The sequence below is a fragment of the Montipora capricornis genome, chromosome 12 (assembly GCF_036669925.1).
Source record: "Montipora capricornis isolate CH-2021 chromosome 12, ASM3666992v2, whole genome shotgun sequence".
Taxonomy (NCBI): Eukaryota; Metazoa; Cnidaria; class Anthozoa; order Scleractinia; family Acroporidae; genus Montipora; species Montipora capricornis.
This window is the reverse complement of record NC_090894.1, coordinates 4,818,009-4,837,167: the sequence shown is the minus strand read 5'-3', so window position 1 is coordinate 4,837,167 and position 19,159 is coordinate 4,818,009. Positions and strand designations below refer to the sequence as shown.

Below are 19,159 nucleotides of genomic sequence, written 5' to 3'. Positions count from 1 at the left end.
ATGCGATATCGGTTCTTAGCGTAAAATATTTACCATGGTCAATGAGGCAATGAATTTTTCTATAGAAGAAATCAAAGAAAATGATTTAATTATTAAAGCAGCGACTGGAAACATCAAAACGCGGACAATTCGAAATAACCAGGGAGCTCCGCCTTTAGGCTTGGCTAAATCTATATATTACAATGTGCCGTTAAATGTAAAGTTAGGAGGTATTTACATGAGACCAGGACGAACTCAGACCGTTATGAACTTGTACCGGTACGAAATTTTTGCAGCCCGTTTACATGAAACCAGTACGAAATGCTTCGTGTCTGGTTTCGGGACGAAATGATATGTTTTGTCGAATAAATATATGGCTGACCCAAAACCATACAGGCTTGAAACTTCTCGACCCAGTCTGAGATTTGTTGTTATTTACATAAGAACGGTATGAACTCAGAACCGGTACGAGAATTCTCGGACCGAGACGAAGTCAGGCCGGTCTGAGTTCATTGCCAGGCCGGTTTCATGTAAACGCACAGGAACAAATGTATGGAGGCCGATACGAACTCATGCCGGTCTGAGTTTGTCCCGGTCTCATGTAAATACCCCCTTAGTTAAAAAGGAAAACGTACCGCAGGGAAAGGTCCACGCAAATCCCATAATAATGTCACCAAGATAATTTGGGTGCCGTACCAGGCCCCACCAGCCAGAGACCAACAGTCGTTTACCAGATGAAGTCAGAATGGTTTCTGCGTCTGGGAAGGTATAAAATTGATGAGTTTTAATTTTTGAAAATAAGAGATTTTTAGAAATAGCGAAAGTTCTTGTAAATATCAGGGACACGCTCGCAAATATTTGATTTTTCCTTACTGCAACCTACAAAATTGGTTTCGGCTTCAGGAGACCTTGCCATTTACGGCGACAACGTCATTGAAATCGTCACTTAAGTTTGCCTTAGTCCTCTTCATAGGCACCATTGTTTTGCTCATAAGATAACATTGTTTTACACACAAGACAGCAATGTTTCACTCATTAGACATTATTTTGTTTTAACCCCAAGTCCGACGAGACAAACATCACTTTACTCCTCACTTTATTTTTACAAAATAAACTGCAAAGGCTCTTTTTCTTTGGCCATCTAAGTTTCATCAGAAATAACACACAAACACCTCTATTGTTCCTTAATAAATAATAAGTTACTGAGTATATTTAAACTCCAATTTTGTACTAACCGTCACTTCTGAAGATGTATGCAGAAGCATACGAAACGTCAAGTAAACGATAATTTCAAATGATCCGTTTGTATCTGATGTTAGTCACCGCTGTTTGTGTGTTATTTCTGATAAAACTGCAAAGCTTTCAAGAATTTACAAACTCATCTATGAGGAGAAAGCACTTTGATCCTTCAACAAATTCTCCAAACTACTTTTATAATGAAATGTACAGAGATCAGTAAGGAGAATTTCAGTGTGGATATAGGTTATATTAGACATTAGTTTGTTCATACTAAAACATTGTTTTACTACTACTACTACTACTACTACTACTACTACTACTACCAATAATAATAATAATAATAATAATAATAATAATAATAACAATAATAATAACGACTACTACTACTACTAATAATAATAATAATAATAATAATAACAATAACAAAAACAATAACTTTATTAATTAATTTTTAAACAATCTTAAATTTACAATATATGATCTACTAAAATGCTAGAAATGATATTCACAATCATAATCATTATAAATAATAAAAATATACTAAAAACTTCACTCCACCAGCATCAAATAGAGAATGGGAAAATATACTTCTTGGATTTCAATGTCAATATCAATGTTCTTAAAGTCACAAAAGGTCTTTCTTCTAGCTCTTGATCCTCTAAGGCAGATTAGTGCGGATATTAATAAAGCGAAGGATGTCCTTGTTCGTATCCAGGAAATTGTTTTAGCATAATCTTCTCCTTTCTTGGTGCAGATCAGCTGCGCCAGTCTGCTATGGTATTGCAAGCACTCCTTTCCGTACCGCCTATTGAAAATAAGGGGTGTAAAAAGTTCCTTCTTCAATGTCCAAACCCTCCTCGAGTATAGGCGATTCTTCTCGTTCTCGTGATTGCGGTATATTTTCTTGGAGTTCCAGATCTCTATACGAATCAGCATTTGGGTGACAGACCCTAGCGCCAAAGAATACTGATCTTTGTTTCTTCCAGAACCCATGTGCATGGATAACTAATCTCGCATCTGGAGCTCGATTAGGACCCCTTCCGAGCTGTTCTCCCGAGATATCTTGAAGGGCAGGCTCGATCTCAACATCGCTGCATACCATACTAAGGAGTTCGGCTTCTAAATCTCTCAGCTCATTTTGACGTTGGGAAACGAACCCACCTCGCTTGCATATCGAGTAGTTGATATTTTTGGGAGAATCGTTTTGTACCCCTGTCTAGTATACATATTTGTCCAGTAACGGAGGTATCACATTATGAGTATTTTGACTGTTACCTTGTTGCTAATAATTTTATTAAAACAATTAGGGAATACATGTGTTAAAATGCATTATCAGTTCTGTTCGATATTAGTAGCCTTAACGTCTTGCTGGATAGCCAAACAGCGTGACTCCAGGAGTGTGCAGCACGCGATATTGCCGGACGGTCACCCATCCAGTTATTACCCCCATCCGGCCTTGCCCTCCCTTAAGCAAGCCGTAGAAATCGAGGCCATGTGTGCCAGTACTAGACGGCGTCCAAACGCTGAAATCGTATGGCGTAACCATCGATACCCGAGGGATATCCCATGGGATTGACACGAATAGAATGCGTTCTCCTCCGCCAAACGCAAATATTATAACAAGCTAAAAAGAGCAAGGCTGATATAACGGTGAAGGAATATATTATATAAAGCCAATATTGTGAAAGGCACTGCCTTTATTTATCAGGTTTTAGAAAGTCCCATCTCTAAGCCAAAGAAAACTCAATTCGGTATAAAAGTCGACATACAAGAAATGGTCAAATTTAAACTTCTAATGGACATTAAGTTAAGTATAAGAGAAGATCCATTTGGTATACTGCTGTTGGGATGAAATCACTGAAATGTCAAATGGTGCCCTACTAATTCCAAAATAGTACAGGGACAGCGAGTGTAGGTGGAACGTGGAAGGAATCAGCAGCGATTCATCTTAATGAAAAACTTGTATGGGTTAGGAGAGTTGCTTTCCTCCATTTCTTACTATATGCCCTTGAATGGACCTCTTTAGCGTGTACGTTTTGTTTTTTTCATTTCAGACCACGTGACGTTACTCTAAGGAAACGTTTCTTTCAAATGCCGTCTTATGCACGTGTGTAAGTATGAATAACGTATGTAAATACAAAAGGAAAATTCCCTTTGGAACATCACGTGGTCTGAAATGGGAAAACAAAACGTACAAGCTAAAGAGGTCTAGTACAGTTCAATTAAGCCAATGAGAGTGGTCCTTTTAAAGACAGTCGAGCCGCCTGCTTGTCAGGGACGAGGTGTGCTCCCCTCAGATTGTAGACAGGGTAAATTGCGTGACTTGCGCATGCAGTGCAATTAGGAAATCAGTAACACAAGAACGCGACCTTCTCACATTTTCTGGTCCCTAGCCTCCTTCGCTGAGGCCCTTTTGGCTCCGCGTCAAGCAATCCTCCGGGAAGGAAAAATTGCCCAAATGAGCCAACAGTTATATTTTCGGGTTCTCTAAAAAAATCATTGGATTCCGTATTTTTAATTTCTAGCAAAACATATCTTTGTTTGTGGAAAAACGTTTATACCGGGAAGTTCTTAATGTGAGCCAACTCAAGCCACTTACCCCTAAATTCCTCGGAAAGAGGATCTGCTCTGAATCTGTCCTTCTGAGAGTTTGAACCACGGAAAATAGCATATCCGATGACTGCAAAAACCAAAAACAATTGTCCTCATGGAAAGAGCTGACGATGGAAAAGGTATTTGACTCTTATTTTACAGACCATTATGGTAGAGTCAAACTGGGTCCAGTAGTAAGTGAGTGGGAAAATGTGTCCAGGGCATACCCTCAGGAATCAGCACTTAGGCCACTCCTGTGAAACATTTACCAGAACCATCTTACTTATGATATTGACGTACACCTTATGATCATCCGTTTTATGCTATGAGCAGCGACATAAAGATCGTTAATACTAATCTAACACAAAGTTCTATAGATGCTTCGGAGTGGTATACTTCCAACTTCCTAGAGGAAATCTTGATAAGTATAGAGAGGCGCAGTGGTGGGTGCACTCGCCTCCCACCAGTGTGGCCCGAGTTCGATTCCCAGACACGGCGTCATATGTAGGTTGCGTTTGTTCGTTCTCTACTCTGCACCGAGAGGTTTTCTCAGGGTGCTCCGGTTTCCCCTCTCCTCAAAAACCAACATTTGACTTGATTTCCGCTATTTGTTAATTTCAGTTTACAGTGTCCCCAATTAGTGTTCCAGCGCTAAATCGACTAGACACTTAAAAAGAAAAAGTTCCTTTCCTTTCCTATATTTAAAAAAGCGTTAAAATGCGAGTCCCAACTTACAGTATCATGGTCCTTGGAGTACCTATCACCTCAACACACTTTTGCGCTTTACTTTTTCGCCGAAGTCGTCCCAAATACATCGTGTTGTTTTTAGAATCTTTTGATTGAAATTTTACTTTTTTATTAGCTTTAAAAGACGGGAAAAGTGGTCATACTTCCATCCAAAACCGAGCAATGAAAGGGAATGGGTTCGATACTGGATTGACGTCACAAACAATTTGCATCGCTGTTTTCAATAAACTATCTAAATGCAAAGCAGTCTGCGACGTCAACCCGGTATCGAACCCATTCCCCTTCATTGCTCAGTTATTGATCAAAGTATGACCACTTTTCCCGTCTTTTAAAGCCAATAAAAATCAACAGGTGCTGAATGCAACACGGTGTATTTGGGACGATTTCGGAGAATAAATAAAGTGGAAAAGTGAGTTGAGGTGTTAGGCACTTTAAGTAAGGTTTAGGTATATGTTTCAGTTGAACATCAGATTTGTTGTGCAGTAAACATACCAAACAAACTTGTGATTACAGTGGCAGTTATCCAAGACAACTTAACCGGGTGATCCACAAGGAAACGTGCATGCAAAGAAAACAAGACTGGAACGAATGATATGTCGCCAAAAGCCAGCATAAAGCCAAATCCTTCTTCTATGATATCCATGGTGGAGAGAAAGGACGACTGAAATCAAAGTTTAAGTTTAAGTTTAATAAACCTTCTTACCAATGTACAAAAGAAATTATATATGTATGTAAGTACAATAGGTAAAGGAAAGCAATAGGGGGAAACTGAATTCCCATATAAAAACTGCCCTCCAAAAATAAAAGATAACCTAAAACAATTAAGATAATAAGATAATAAGGATAGGATAATTTCAAAGAGATGCAACGGCGAAAATCTGTTGTACACTACTGATGAAGCCGTACCTCGAAGAACAGGCAGTCCGCAACATAGAGAAACTGAAACACACACACAAGGATCATTGATGTGGACACTTCTCCGTACTTTTCGTGTTCCTTGGCAGCCATGCAGAAGTTTATCATCACCTTGATTTACAAAGAAAGACAGTTCTGTTTTACTTGACTAGACCATTTCGTACAGTAATTTCAATATTTATCATACCGTAAAATTTCGGAAATAGGCCCTTCGATCATGTATAAACCCCTCCAAATATAAGCCCCTCAAACCTGTAACGCAAAAGCCCTCCGTTAAATCGCTCCTTCGAATATAAGCCCCCCGGGGGCTTATACTTGGAAATTGCCCTCAAATACAAAATAAAACAAAGCAAAAACGGTACAGTCATATCATATCAAATCATATATCTTTATTTACCCTCGGATTTTTAGAGTAGCTTGGTGTAGCTAATATCTCCGAGCATTTACCCTCCCAACCATGATACATCACAGAAGACAGACCAAAACACCGGGAACTACATGCCCTACTCTTTGCGACAAGTGTGCGGGTTCTTTTACGTCCCACAGGATTAAGAACATTAAAGGGTTGTGAGACGGGACCTCCGGTTTATCGTCCTTATCCGAGAAGACTAGAGAGTCTAACCATTTGCAGATGTAATTACAAAGGCAGCACTTTCTCCTCAATTATTTTAAGACTCCCGCGTGACAGCCCGGTGCTCAACCAACACTTTTTTTTTTTTGGAACGCAAATTTCCCTCCGTACATAAGCCCCTCCACAAATAAGCCTCTCAAAAAGGGCAAGGAGAGTCTGGAAGGGGTCAACTGACAAATACCCGAAAATTTAACTGACAACTGATATTTGCAGTCGGTTTAACTGAGAACTGACAAGAGGCTTTTGCCTTGGACATTCGTGTGAAATCCGTTGTTGATAGCCTTTTACGATTAAAATATTATCTTTGACCTTTATGAGTTTTATACCGTATCCAGACCGAATAAGAATCATTGACAGGTCTTGACAATTTGACCCTAGCATATCCGTTAAATTATCCTCAATTGAAGGCCACGCTTTAGAGATCGTTGGAGGGCATGAGGTTTATGCGTGTCCCTCTGGACTCAGAACAATGGTTCAAATTGTGACAGGAGAATATTAGCACACAAGAAAAATAAGCTATGCCTTATTATTATTCTTTACATGAAGAATACTAACGAGGAGTGTTTTATCAGGATATAAAGCTCATACATGTGACGTTTTAACGGTGTTTTGATTGGCTCGTAGGCTCATGAATTGTTAACGAGTTTTTGAAGCAAGGATAACGAAACGAGAGATAACAGAGTGAAATTAATTTGCCTAAGGTTGATAGTTTCTTCCTAGACAAAAGTGTGTTGACTGACCATTAGAGAGAAAACAGTTAACACTTTGGTCGGGAAGGCAATCTCGACCCCAGAGCTCTTCTCTTGACTAAGGGGGAGAAGAGAGCTTTGGGTCGATCCAAGGCTCTGGTAACGGGAATGGAGAGGAAGGAAAAAGCTACCAAATCGATCAAATATGCTCATTTACTCAGGTTCACGGGGTTTGTCATTGGATAAGACTCTTGTTGTACAGGATATTGCCGCAGGCACTATCGAACTAGCTTCTTGACTAAGTGGCATCCACGCTCGAAGAACTGGGAAAGCGCAAGCGTCTCTTCAAGATGCTATAAACAAGGTCTCGTGTATAAATGAGCACTTTTAGGGAACCGTTGCAGGGGCGCTTCCGCCAGCAGTTTACGCTGAGCAATCCACTCATTGCCCTAGAAGTGGACTTAGAGAGAGGATGAAGATGAGTTGGCATCTCAACATGTGACGCAACTCACGTTCGTGGATAACTCATCAATTTCCTTGACTGTTGGTGATGAGCGACCTCCACAAGTGAATGAATACCAGACTGACTCGGAACACGACAGCCTCGAAATTGGGGACCACGACATACCTCCTCCATCGGGTACCACTTCGCGATCCGGAAGGCCAGTACGAGCTCGTTTTTGACTGGATTTGTAAGGCATTTTTGTAGATGACATCACTTCAAGCAACTTGAAAATCACGCATAACTTAAGCACTTTCTTGCAAGAAATTATGCTTGTTAATGTTTGATGAAGGAAAAGTATAAAATAGGGATTTTGCATTTACTTTAAGTATCTTTTTCTATAAAATAGGTCAACCCGAATATTTTTATGTCTTCAATTAATTATTAACAGCCACTTAACTGACAACTGGCAACTGATAATAATAATAATTATTATTATTATTATTTATTTATTTATTCACAGTATATCCACAAAGTGGCTCTTCCCCTGTGAAAAGCCTAAAAACTAAAGCTAAATTAACCTATACTAAGAAAAATGTATGTACAATATTATAACTTATGACTAACTATTAACAAATTTTCACATATATCCAAGTGTGGCGCGTCCTTAATTAAATTTTCCTTACATAAGGTGCAAAACGCAAGAAACAGGACGGTATTTCGCAACCGCTGAAAAAAGGATGGGCACTGAAGCTGAAAACTTCCTTAAAGAGCAACTTTTCCGATTCCATTTATGTATAGCTTACTGTGCGAGCGCGTGCTTTTAAGTCCTCCTTACAATGGGTGCAACAAAGGCGAAAATCGGAACAGTTTCTTACATGCGCGGGTAGAGAATTAAAAAGTATAGCTGCTGAATCTTGACAATACCGGAAGTAGGGGGGACCACTAATCTGATTGTTGAGTTAGATCTAAGGCCTCTAGTTGTTTTAACAGTTTCTAAGTTTAGATAAGAAGGCCGGGAGGTGCTATTATAAAGTGATTTGTAAGTTAGTTTTAACAAGGAGTAGTCCCTAAGTTCAGTTACAGGAACCCATTTTAAGTCTAAGATTGTAGAGATTTAGTAGTTAGAACTGATTGAAACTGGCCACAGCAAATTGTAAACGTTGCAACCTTAAAAGAAGGAATTTGGGAAGCGGATAGAATATTGTATCGCAATAACTTAATTTAGACAAAATGAGTGTTTCTACTAAATATTTTTGGAGCTTAAAGTCAGTAAAATGTTAAGTTTCCTTAGTGACCAGAGTGTTCCATAGCAGGACATGGGTTAACATGGTGATCCCACTTCAGATGAGAGTCCAAGTGGACGTCCAAAAGCTTAGAGACTGCCTGGAGCTCTAGAGGGGCATCGGATACCTTCAGGCCAAGTGGAAAAGCATCAAGGGAGTACCTTCGGGACATCTGCTGCGTCGTTACTAACATCGCCTTCGTCTTCGAAGCGTTCAGGGCGAGACTGCACTCATCCGACCAGCTACTGAGGTTCCCTAGGGCTGTATTCACGTGATGTTTGGTACTGGGCAGCTGCTGTAAATGGTGGTGTCGTCTGCATATTGGAAGCTGCTAACTGTATCACGAAGGTTAGGGTTAAGGGTAAACCAAAACCCCTAAACCCTAACCCTGGAGTCAGTTACGTAGAGATTGAACAGCATCGGACCAAGAATGGAGCCTTGTGGTACTCCAAACTCGGACTGAGGTAGTGATGATTTACGATCATCAATTTGAACATAGTGCTGCCTCCCGCAGAGGTAGTTGGCTAGCCATTACAGAAAGTTCCTATAAAAACCGAGAAGACACAGGTTGTTTATTGTCGTTTTGAAACACGCCATATCAAATGCTTTCGAAAAGTCCGCCAAAACCATTAGCGTCACTTCCTTTCTCTTCATCTCTTAAGCGAAGAGGAACAGTAGTAGTCGAATGGCCTTTCCTGAAGCTGGAGATGGTGTCTGACTCTCTAATAACATCTTTCTCTTCGCAGTAACCCGCCATTTGATTGGCGGCAAGCTTTTCAAAAACTTTAGAGAGAACTGGGCATATCAAATTTCGGAATGGGACTTATCTGCGCCACTTTCCATGCATGCGGAAAATACCCCTTGGATATACAGATATTAATAATCGAAGTTAATGGGACAGCTTAATGGTCTGCGGGAGCTTCACAAAGCGAGCGGTCCGGCCCGGTAGAGCAATCACTTCTTAAGTGCTTAAGGAGTCGGTAAGTGTCCTCTTTGTCCGGTAGACTACGAATCAATTTGTATAACTCATCAACAGTTACGGATTCAGCATTTTGAAGCGTGCGTTTCGCGGAAGACGCAAAATAAGAGTTTAGTTTTTCAGGATCCAACCGCAGTGGTTGGCGGGAAGGGTTCAGGATACCGTGCACAACTCGCCAGGTATCCTTGGATTTAGCGGAGAGCTGGGCCTTTTCCATGAGCACCTTCCGAGCTTACCGTATCGCACTCTTTATCTTGTTGCACACCTCACAAAAGGCGGACCATGACGATGTGGAGTTAGTTTGATGCGCTTCTCGTCTGAGGCAATCCCTTTGTGCCTGCAGGGTACGAATGACGTCAGAGTCCATCCAGGTTGCGGAAGGGCGTGTCAGGGTCATCACTTGACGTAATGAATGAGAAAGGCTGTGTCGCAAGGTCCTCTAAAAGGTCTTCTCGCTAAAATTCTTGAGATTCCGGCTGGAAACGAGACACCCGAATATTTACACAAGCAAAAGGACCATCATGATCGCTCACGATTCCGCAGGGTATCACCCATGACAGGTAAGCTTAGCGACATCATTAACAATAATATGATCGTGCAGAGTGCGCGATTTCTGGGTTACTCATGTGGGTTTGTCGATGACCTGTTCAAGTAAGGTGGTATAGCGCCGCGTAGGGGCATCAGAAATCCCCAGCAGGTCAAAGTTCAGGTCCCCGGTTAAGACCAGAAGACCATCCCAGTGTGCTGTGATATAGCTCAATAGATCTTCAGATTTTTCCAGCCACACTGAGGGTTTGCGCATAGCCTCAGACCGGTAAAAAGTACCCAGAAAAGCTTGCTGTGTTTGTTCTTTCCTGGAACTTCGAGCCACAAATGTTCGAATTCGGGCTGGATATTTTCAATGTCTATCCTGCGTATGTGTCCCGTATATAAGCGCCTACGCCCCCTCCTCTGATAATATCTCGATTTCGAAACTCCCTAGAGAAACCCGGAAGCGAGACGTATTCTAACAGCTCTTTGTTATTTTTCATCCAAGTCGCACCAATGTTACTATATCCAGTGGATATTTATTTACAATGAGAGTGAATTCGTTAAACGTCGAGACCATGGATTGAGTGTTTCGATGCACCAGTTTGAGCTGGTTGCACTTGCCTTCCATCGCTAGCAGTAAAACGAGCCAGATAAGTCTAAGTCGCACCAGCCATGAAAAGGCAGTTCTGACAGCGTACACCAAGAGCATATCCAGAACAGACCAGGCTAGTCTGCTATGAGGTTTTTGAAGGTTGACAAATGGACGAGATTTTAGCTGACAACTGACATCTGCACCCCGATTCCCCCCCCCCCCCTCCCCTTCCTCTCCTGCCCCATCCAGACCGTCCAGACCCTCTATAAGCCCCCGAGTTTATTTTCGGAATTTTACGGTATTCTATAACGATCAAGGACTTATTTATTTGTCCTAAAAATTAAGTTTCTTCCTAAGAAACATGCAATGAAATGACATGAAATAAGTGGGGCTTGAATGAAGTCCATCTTTTATTAATTATAACACCCACACTACAGGCAACTCCAAGCTAAGGCTTCACAAATAGCATTTTAAAGATGATTTTCTGTTTACAACGAAAACAACACTAACAATAGGTTTTTTGTCTTTTCATTCTGAGAACATTGCAGTTTTGTGCTTTATTATGTACTCGACAGAATATTGCGTTTCTGGTTGGTCGATGTCGATGCATGAATAATGTAATTTGTGATAATTGTAAATTAGCATAAATTGCTATTTTGCTGGACGTATCAGAGGCCTGGTAGGCCGTGTTAGGTGCGCATGGCTGGTTTATAGTTTCAAGTGAAGCTATGATCTTCGCAGTAATGAACGCAATTTTTATAATTGCGTAGAGAAGCCTGAAAAATTCAGGACTTCAACGCGGGGTTTGATTCATTCCTCACGGGACCATTTGAACCCACAAATGACCAGCTCCCAACGTCAGTGGCTTCACAGCTCAGTTGGTTAGAGCATCGAACCGGAATCGCGAGGTCACGGGTTCAAACCCCATTGAAGTCCTGAATTTTTCAGGCTTCTCTACGCAATTGTAAAAATTGCGTTCATAACTGCGAAGATCATAGCTTCACTTGATTTCATATCCGCAGTTCATGTATTATTCATTTCATATACCATTTCATCATTGGTTTATAGTTTGCAGGCGTTAGTAGACTAAGTCATTCCACGGTCAGCCTTCGCTGCGTACACTACTTGTCAGTTTCGTTTATTGTTATATCAAGCCGAAAGAAATGTTTTATGCCTTTCTTAGGCTGTATATGATAGCGTTTTTTTTTACATGTTAATTTGTAAATATTGTTTTTCAATAAGAATACCCTAGACTCCATGGGTCCCACCACTGCCTTGGTCAGGGATACACGTTCCCCGTGTTTTTCCAAATGCTGGTTTTAGGGGTTTTCGTGTTCGGCTCTGGTGCGTTGCTCTTCTCTTTATTGATGTATAAATGTTTTCTACCCATTTCAATGTCAAATAAACGGCCTGGTGGCTTGGCTGGGCAACGCGTCCATATATCATCTAGCTCGAGAGTCCAGATGAGTGGTGGAAACAAAGTGGTTATTATAGAGTGCAATACAGAGGTTGCTACAAAAACGGAGATGGAGTAATTCTGTTGAGGAAATAACAAATGGTATGAACATGCTCGTATAATGGATTATGGTCGCTTGTGATGTTTTAAAGGCAACCTCGATCCACTCTTACTACAGAATAAGTTTAAACCGAAGGAAATTATGTTTACAAACAAGTTGGTTTAAAATTTGTTTTTAAAAAAGTGTTTTATATCAGGGAAAAGTGAATTTTAAAATCGCTCATTTTCACTTTCAAATTTCGCGGGCGCCGCCATCTTGAATAATTGTGACGTATTACAGTTGCCCTATTGTTCTGACACAAAGAGCTTTTGTCTAATAACAATATGGCAACTGTTACACGTCATAATTATTCAAGATGGTGGCGCCCGCGAAATTTGAAAGCAAAAATAGACGATTCTACGATTTATTTATTTGGGATACAAACGCTTTGTCTGAAAATATTTCGTGTCATTTAAAGTCTTTTCATTGTTGAAGTGCCAGTTCCCTTGAAAAGGTCTCAAAATTACAGCAAGTGCAGTTTTGAGAACTTTCAAATCATCACTTGTGCCCATAACTCACAAAATGCACTCGAGTTCATGATAAAAAGACAATTATAATGGTAATGGGATTAATATTTATCTCACCCAGCCGATGAGTCCAGCGCGTATTTCGAAAAACAACTTGAAGTCGAACTTTCCCCATCGCGGATTAAGTTGGTGTCCCATAAAAAAGTCATAAATAATATTTCCTGGAAAAAAGACCAACCTTTTATTCTTTTTAAAGTAAACAAAACAAAAAGCCAAAGCCTTTATTGCAAAGTACCAGTTTGGTAAATGCTACAACAGGTTGCAGAATTATTGGTTTGAAACTCTCAATAAAAATACCTTTTATAGCTTTCAAGGCCTGTCAGATCAAGAATTCCACCCTTTCCCAACTTCCCCCTCCCTCCCCCTTCTAGTGTTGCCTGATCAAGTTTCATGGGTCACTTTGGGTAATTTGCTAGCAACATTGATAATGGAGAGAGAGGGGGGGGGGGGGATCTGCAGTGTGTGAGATAATGGGTAAATTAATATACCCCAAGAAGGTGAACCTGTTGTAGCTCCCCACTGGGAATGAAAAATCTCTTGTTCAGTGTCATAGTGTACTGTCCAATCGATGAAAAGCAATCCTCAAATAATTTACATCAGAATGTTCATTCTCATGTGACACCTGTAGTCTCATAAAAAAAGTCTGATATGTTCATCAAGGATTCACAAGCACATTTCAATTTTGACTTTCCCGAAGAAGTGTTCAACATGAGCTGTAGGGTATGGGTAAAGGTGTCCCCTGTTATAAGAATGGACACCGCTTACATGTATAAGGGAGGCCCTATTAGGTGTCATTGGGATACAGGATATTTAGCTACAGAACTATAGGGATACAGGACAATAGGCCATTTCAGAGTTCATGTCTGTACAGGTCTCCTGTTCAAAGCGAGTGTAAGTGCGAAGTTTTTGTGATGGTAATTGACTAATTTTCATAACAAAAACTTTGCACTAAGATTCACTATGAAGAGGAGGCAGACATGAACTCAGAAATGGCCTATTGGGGGGAAAATTAACCAGATAAAGGAAATTTGAAGAAGACATTCCGGGATAACGAGCATCAAAGTTGTCATTTCTTAAAATAATAAAATAGGTTCGTTGGTCAACGAAAGGAACAAAAAGTGAAAATAATACTTTAAAAATGTGATTAACGGTATTTGCATTTTTTCCATAAAATAGTGATTCACAAAGTCTACTAATATCGGCCTCTCCATAGAACGAAACACCCATGAAAAATGTTGTACATACAGTACCCAAACATATTGCACACAATGACATCATCAGTAGTAACTGGCATTATAGGCATTATAGGTATACAAACCACAGGAATTAACAGGAGACAAGATATTTAGGCCAGAAATTTATGGGTTACAAGTCCTCTTCCCCCACCCCCTAAAGGGTCTCATAAGACATGTTCCAACAGAATTTAACACCCTCACTTTCATGAGTACCACTCAATTTACTCTTTCTAGCACCAGACGATTTTACTCATCAATGGAGAAAGGGGAAGAGTGATTAATGATGACTAATGGATGTGGTGAATGAAGCCTTAATGGCAGTGAGCTTGGACACTTTACCTGTGTTTCCACGTGGCGACAGTCCTGTCTTCTGCATGCAAGCCATTGCATACACAAGGATGGCAACGACAACAGACCAGCAAAGTGTTGCTGTTGTAATTCCAATAAAACAGTCATAGACTAAGGTAACATCAACTTTAAAGTAAAGACAAGCTGCAAATCCTGTGACACAGAGTGTCAAAGCCAAAAACCCTGAATAAAATAAAAGAAGAGATAAGCTGTTACTGAAAGTTGTAATTACTATACATCAAGTCCATATGGAGGGAGAGGGGGTGGAAAGAGACTTAAGGAATTCCAAATAATCCCCAGTTAAAGATACAAGATGGCAACCATTCAGAATCAAGAAACCAAAATACATGTACTTAGTAATATTTTCTAAATCAAAGGATGACATTGGCTACTTCCTGATACAATGGGTATTAATTTCTATCCATGCTTGCATTTATATCAGAAAAGCTTTGAGACAATGTAAGACTATGCCTGTACTTTGACTTATTAAAGGGGTCTGCAAATAGGAGTATTTCGTGGACACAAAAATTTATTAATTATTACTATAATACCAATGCACAATCTTAGTGGTTAATGCTGCAAAACTGTGTTGCTGGAACGGGACCAAAGAAAACGTGTTTAATCCAATCACTGTGAAATACAAAACTAAATACAACCACTTTTTCAAATATAGTTACCATTAATTCTGTAATCAAGAGCACTTCCATTTTCTAAAACCCGTCCTTGCACCACCTGAAAAAACAATAAGAGTTCGCAAAAGCGTTCTTTTCAGCAAGAATTTTAAGATGTGGCATTTGACCTGACATGGGGTGTACACCCCATCTCAGGTCAAATGCCACATCTTACGTTAGTTGCATTCAAAAACACCTTTAACGACAGCACTCATTTGTCAATGAGAACTGCTAGTATAATCATTAATTAGGCACTGGCATTTGTCAGTTTCTTGCTCATCATGTTTTATTGCAGACAATAAGGGTTTAATGCATTGTTTATAAGTGCTGCTTACACGCAGTAAAGAGCACAAAGACCCAAAATAAACAACTCAACTGTATTCAAACTCGTGAAAATAGACAAGAGTTAATCAACCAGCATTATGCGTCTTGGCTTACTGGTATGAATGGCAGATAGTTTTAGGAAATGGGAATCTCAATTGGAAATATACTGTTACATGGAAGCTAGTGGAAATACAAACAAACTGAAACAGCGACAAATAGCGCTTATCAACATGTAAACAATAAGTGACCAAATGAATCTGCTCATGAATGACATGGAAGAAGTTTGATTTCCAACTGGTGGCAAAACACTTAGTAGGCCTGAAGATGCAAACACAATGGCAGAGGACTGGCCACATATCAGCTACTGTCACACTGTCACAATGTGAATCTTTCATGCCTATTGCCCTGTGCACATGATGCTCTCATCGGCAAAAAAACATAACTTGATCAACCCCACATAAACATGAGTGTCAATGAGTCAATGAGTCAACGAGTTAGTGTAGTTAATTAAACCATAAAATGAAAGCTAAAATTTCAGAGAGTGCTTAGGCCTAATCACTGAAAGGAGGGCTTAGGCTTAATCAACAAATTATTGCTATATTGACTGTGAGTCTCATGACTCATTGACTCATTGACTCATTTGACTCATAAAACAGCAGCGTTCTCCGTAAACATAAGCACAGTAACGAAAGCGGGCAAGGCAAGGAATCTGTTTGCTCCCCTTAAATCTTCAAGCAAGCTTTATACTGCCTTGTCTCATATGAGATTCTCGCTTGTGCATGCATTCATTACTTGTATAAAATTGTGAAGATGCTTTCTGAGCTACATGTACCCTGGGATGTTTTAATACTAGCTCAGAAAGTACTTTGCCTGAATCTCACGTCAAACTACAACCGACTCACAGAACAAGATTTACCTTTCCAAAGGGCAGCATGTAAATTATGGCTTGAAATATGATCCACCCATCAACTATCAAATGACCCACATCAAAAAATGCACCTTTAAATCCCCAGAAAGGAGGAATTATTGGCTTCTCACGGACTGAACAGGATTTGCTGTTACAGAACAAAGCGGATCCCAAAACCATTGCCGGTAATGCGATCATCAAAAAGAACACACCTACAGGTCCACCAAACTCATACCCATGACTTCTTTTAGTTGGTTTCATATCTGTTACGGCGAGTATTGTGCTGAACGCCGAGGTATGCCCTCCTTTCTTAAAATCGCAGAGGTTCCTGGATCCCCACAAGAGAGCAGAGGAGACTGTGGAAGAAGTACAGGCCACAGGAACCCCAAACGCGATTGTCTATTTCAGAGATAAGGGCTGTTCGCACTTAACCTATTATTGGGTCAGGAAATGTAAAATTAGGACTTTGGACTCTGGACTTTGGACTTTGGACTTCGGACTACGGAATTGAAACGGGATATTGACCAAGATACTGTGAACTGTAAAGGAAATCGGCTAAAAAATCCTTCGACAAAAGTGTACGCTACAAGGAGCCTCTTGTTAATTTTAATTTTAAGGACGCTAAGTGCTGATCTGTTGGATTTCATCCAATCTGCAACTGCTTTGAGCTCGTAATTCAACTTTTATTCATTGAGATTCTTGTATGTATATACAGAAACCGGCAATATGGTAATTATTGGTGTCTATCGTCCTCCGAAAGCTTTATGCGGTGAATATCAACTTCTACTTGAAAAGGAACTCAGTGAAATCTGCAACTGAACGAGTCTAAAAAGCACCCATGTTGTCATAATAGGCGACTTGAACTTGGACCGAATTTGTCCTGACAGATCTGAGGGCAAAACTCCTTCTGGATCTAGAAGTTGAACAAGGTTTTGACTGCTTAATCACGAAGCCAACAAGAACCGAAAAGCGTGGTACAATCATAACAGAAAGTCTCATCGATGTATTACTCAGCAACAGACCTGAATTATTTCAATATTCCGGTAACTATTATCCTTGTCTGAGTGATCATGCACTTATCTACGGGGCTCTTAAGCAGAAAATAAATCTGAACAAACCCAAGATAATTAATTTTAGAATTTTTAAAAACTTTGATTCAGAACTATTTAAGCGTCACCTTGACTCGGTTCCCTGTCACATTATTCAATTATTCGATGAAGTAGACGATCAAGTACACGCCTGGATTTTAATAGTGAATGATGTATTGAATGACTTAGCACCTGTAAAGAAAAATATAGTACGTGATAAAGATGTGCCATATATGACATCTGAATGGAAGAGTGCAATTCGAGCCAAACAAAAGGTTAATGCAAAGTATTTGAAAAATAAAACTCCAGTAACCTGGGAGCTGAGGCGCAAGACAAGAAACGAGGCAACGAAACAGAGGCGGATTGCCATAAAGAACTAGTGGAAAACCAAAGCTGCTGACCTTAAGAGTAACCCAAGAGACTTTTTTAAAACATTCAAGCCGTTCCTGAATACAAAGGATTGCTCAACGAGCACAGACATCCAGCTGAAAGTTGAGGTCACCGCAGTTAAAAGTCAAAAGCAGGTGTCTGAAATACTTGAGGATTACTTGTCCACAATAGCTGATGGGATCGGTGGTAACAACGCCAGGCTTAAATCACTGGACGATTTTAAGGATCATCCAAGTGTTCTTAGAATACAACAGAAAAGTGAAAACTGGTCATGCAATCTTGAAGTAAAAACCTATCACGCGAGGACAAGTCCTAGCTGCTTTAGAATCACTAAACACTAACAAGGTCACTGCCTGTGACAATATCCCAGCAAAAGTCTTGAAAATTGCAGCTGATGAATTTGCCAAACCACTTACTACTCTTTTCAATTCATGTATACTTAATAGGCCATTTCCGAGTTCTTGCCTGGCTCCTCTTCAAAGCGAGGCTAAGTGCGAAGTTTTTGTTATGTAAATTAGTAGTCATTCTTATGTAAAGTAGAACTAATTACCATCACAAAACCTTCGCACTTAGACTCGCTTTGAAGAGGAGGTAGACATGAACTCGGAAATGGCCTATTGTGTCTGGCCAAGTGATTTGAAGCGTGGAGTCTGGACTCCTGTCTACAAAAAGGACGATAACAACGCTAAGGAAAACGACCGCCCTATAACTGTCCTACAGTGTGTTGACAAAGTTTTCGAACAACCAATAGGCGCACAAGTTTCTACGGGCTTTGAAGATCGTATGTTTGTTAACTCATCGGCTTACAGCAGTGGACACAGTAGTGAGACAGCTCTGATTCAATTAGTGGAGGGCTGGAGACATGCAAGAGATGACAATCTGGTTGTGAGCTTACTGTCAACTGACATGTCAAAAGCGTTTGATTCACTCTATCCACCATCATTATTGAGTAAGCTCAAAGCTTAAGGCTTTGAGAACAGCACAGTTCGGCTTCTGGAGAGTTATCTGTGTGATCGCAATTATCGTGTGAAGATTGGAGACCTTCTCAGTTCAAGTAGGACTGTTAACCGAGGCTGTCCACAGGGCTCCGCTCTAGGCCCCTTACTTTGGAATACATTTCATAACGATTTGTCGTACTGTGTAACAACTAACTTGTCTATGTACGCTGACGATCATCAGATCTATCACATAGGGTGAGATCAGTCCTCTGTTATGTTAGGCTAAAGGAAAGCGCCACTGAATGGTACAACTCAAATCTTTTAGTAGGGAACTTGAAGAAATATCAAATTCTGAATATTGGCTACAGCCAAAACGATGATAACATCACTCAAGTAATCAGATTAAACAATCATGATATTAATACAACTAGTTCTCTCAAGGCCATAATCGGCGACAAAATTAGTTGAGACAGTTGCCAACAGAGCACACTGGCAACGAGACATTCATTGTTTGCAAAGAAAACTTGTCCAGAAAATACGTTTCCGGGATACC

At 40.2% G+C, this 19,159-nt stretch overlaps 1 protein-coding gene and 1 pseudogene across 2 annotated transcripts in view; one reads left to right on the top strand and one right to left on the bottom strand.

Moving 5' to 3' along the window:
• The window catches only part of LOC138026722 (delta(14)-sterol reductase LBR-like), a 22,671-nt gene extending 6,135 nt beyond the window's left edge, over nucleotides 1-16,536 (bottom strand). The window contains exons 1-9 of one of the 2 annotated variants that reach the window (XM_068874171.1): nucleotides 16,403-16,502; nucleotides 16,200-16,282; nucleotides 14,966-15,020; nucleotides 14,280-14,471; nucleotides 12,763-12,866; nucleotides 5,464-5,583; nucleotides 5,050-5,218; nucleotides 3,818-3,898; nucleotides 615-737 (exon numbers count right to left, since the gene is read on the bottom strand). In XM_068874171.1, coding sequence (XP_068730272.1) covers nucleotides 615-737; nucleotides 3,818-3,898; nucleotides 5,050-5,218; nucleotides 5,464-5,583; nucleotides 12,763-12,866; nucleotides 14,280-14,471; nucleotides 14,966-15,020; nucleotides 16,200-16,282; nucleotides 16,403-16,451 — 976 coding nt within the window. In that variant the 5' untranslated portion in view covers nucleotides 16,452-16,502. Of the gene's footprint in view, nucleotides 1-614; nucleotides 738-3,817; nucleotides 3,899-5,049; nucleotides 5,219-5,463; nucleotides 5,584-12,762; nucleotides 12,867-14,279; nucleotides 14,472-14,965; nucleotides 15,021-16,199 lie in introns of both variants that reach the window. The other variant, XM_068874170.1, reaches the window with a different exon arrangement.
• On the top strand, nucleotides 16,488-18,067 carry LOC138025323 (uncharacterized; annotated as a pseudogene).
• The last annotated feature ends 1,092 nt before the right edge of the window (nucleotides 18,068-19,159 follow it).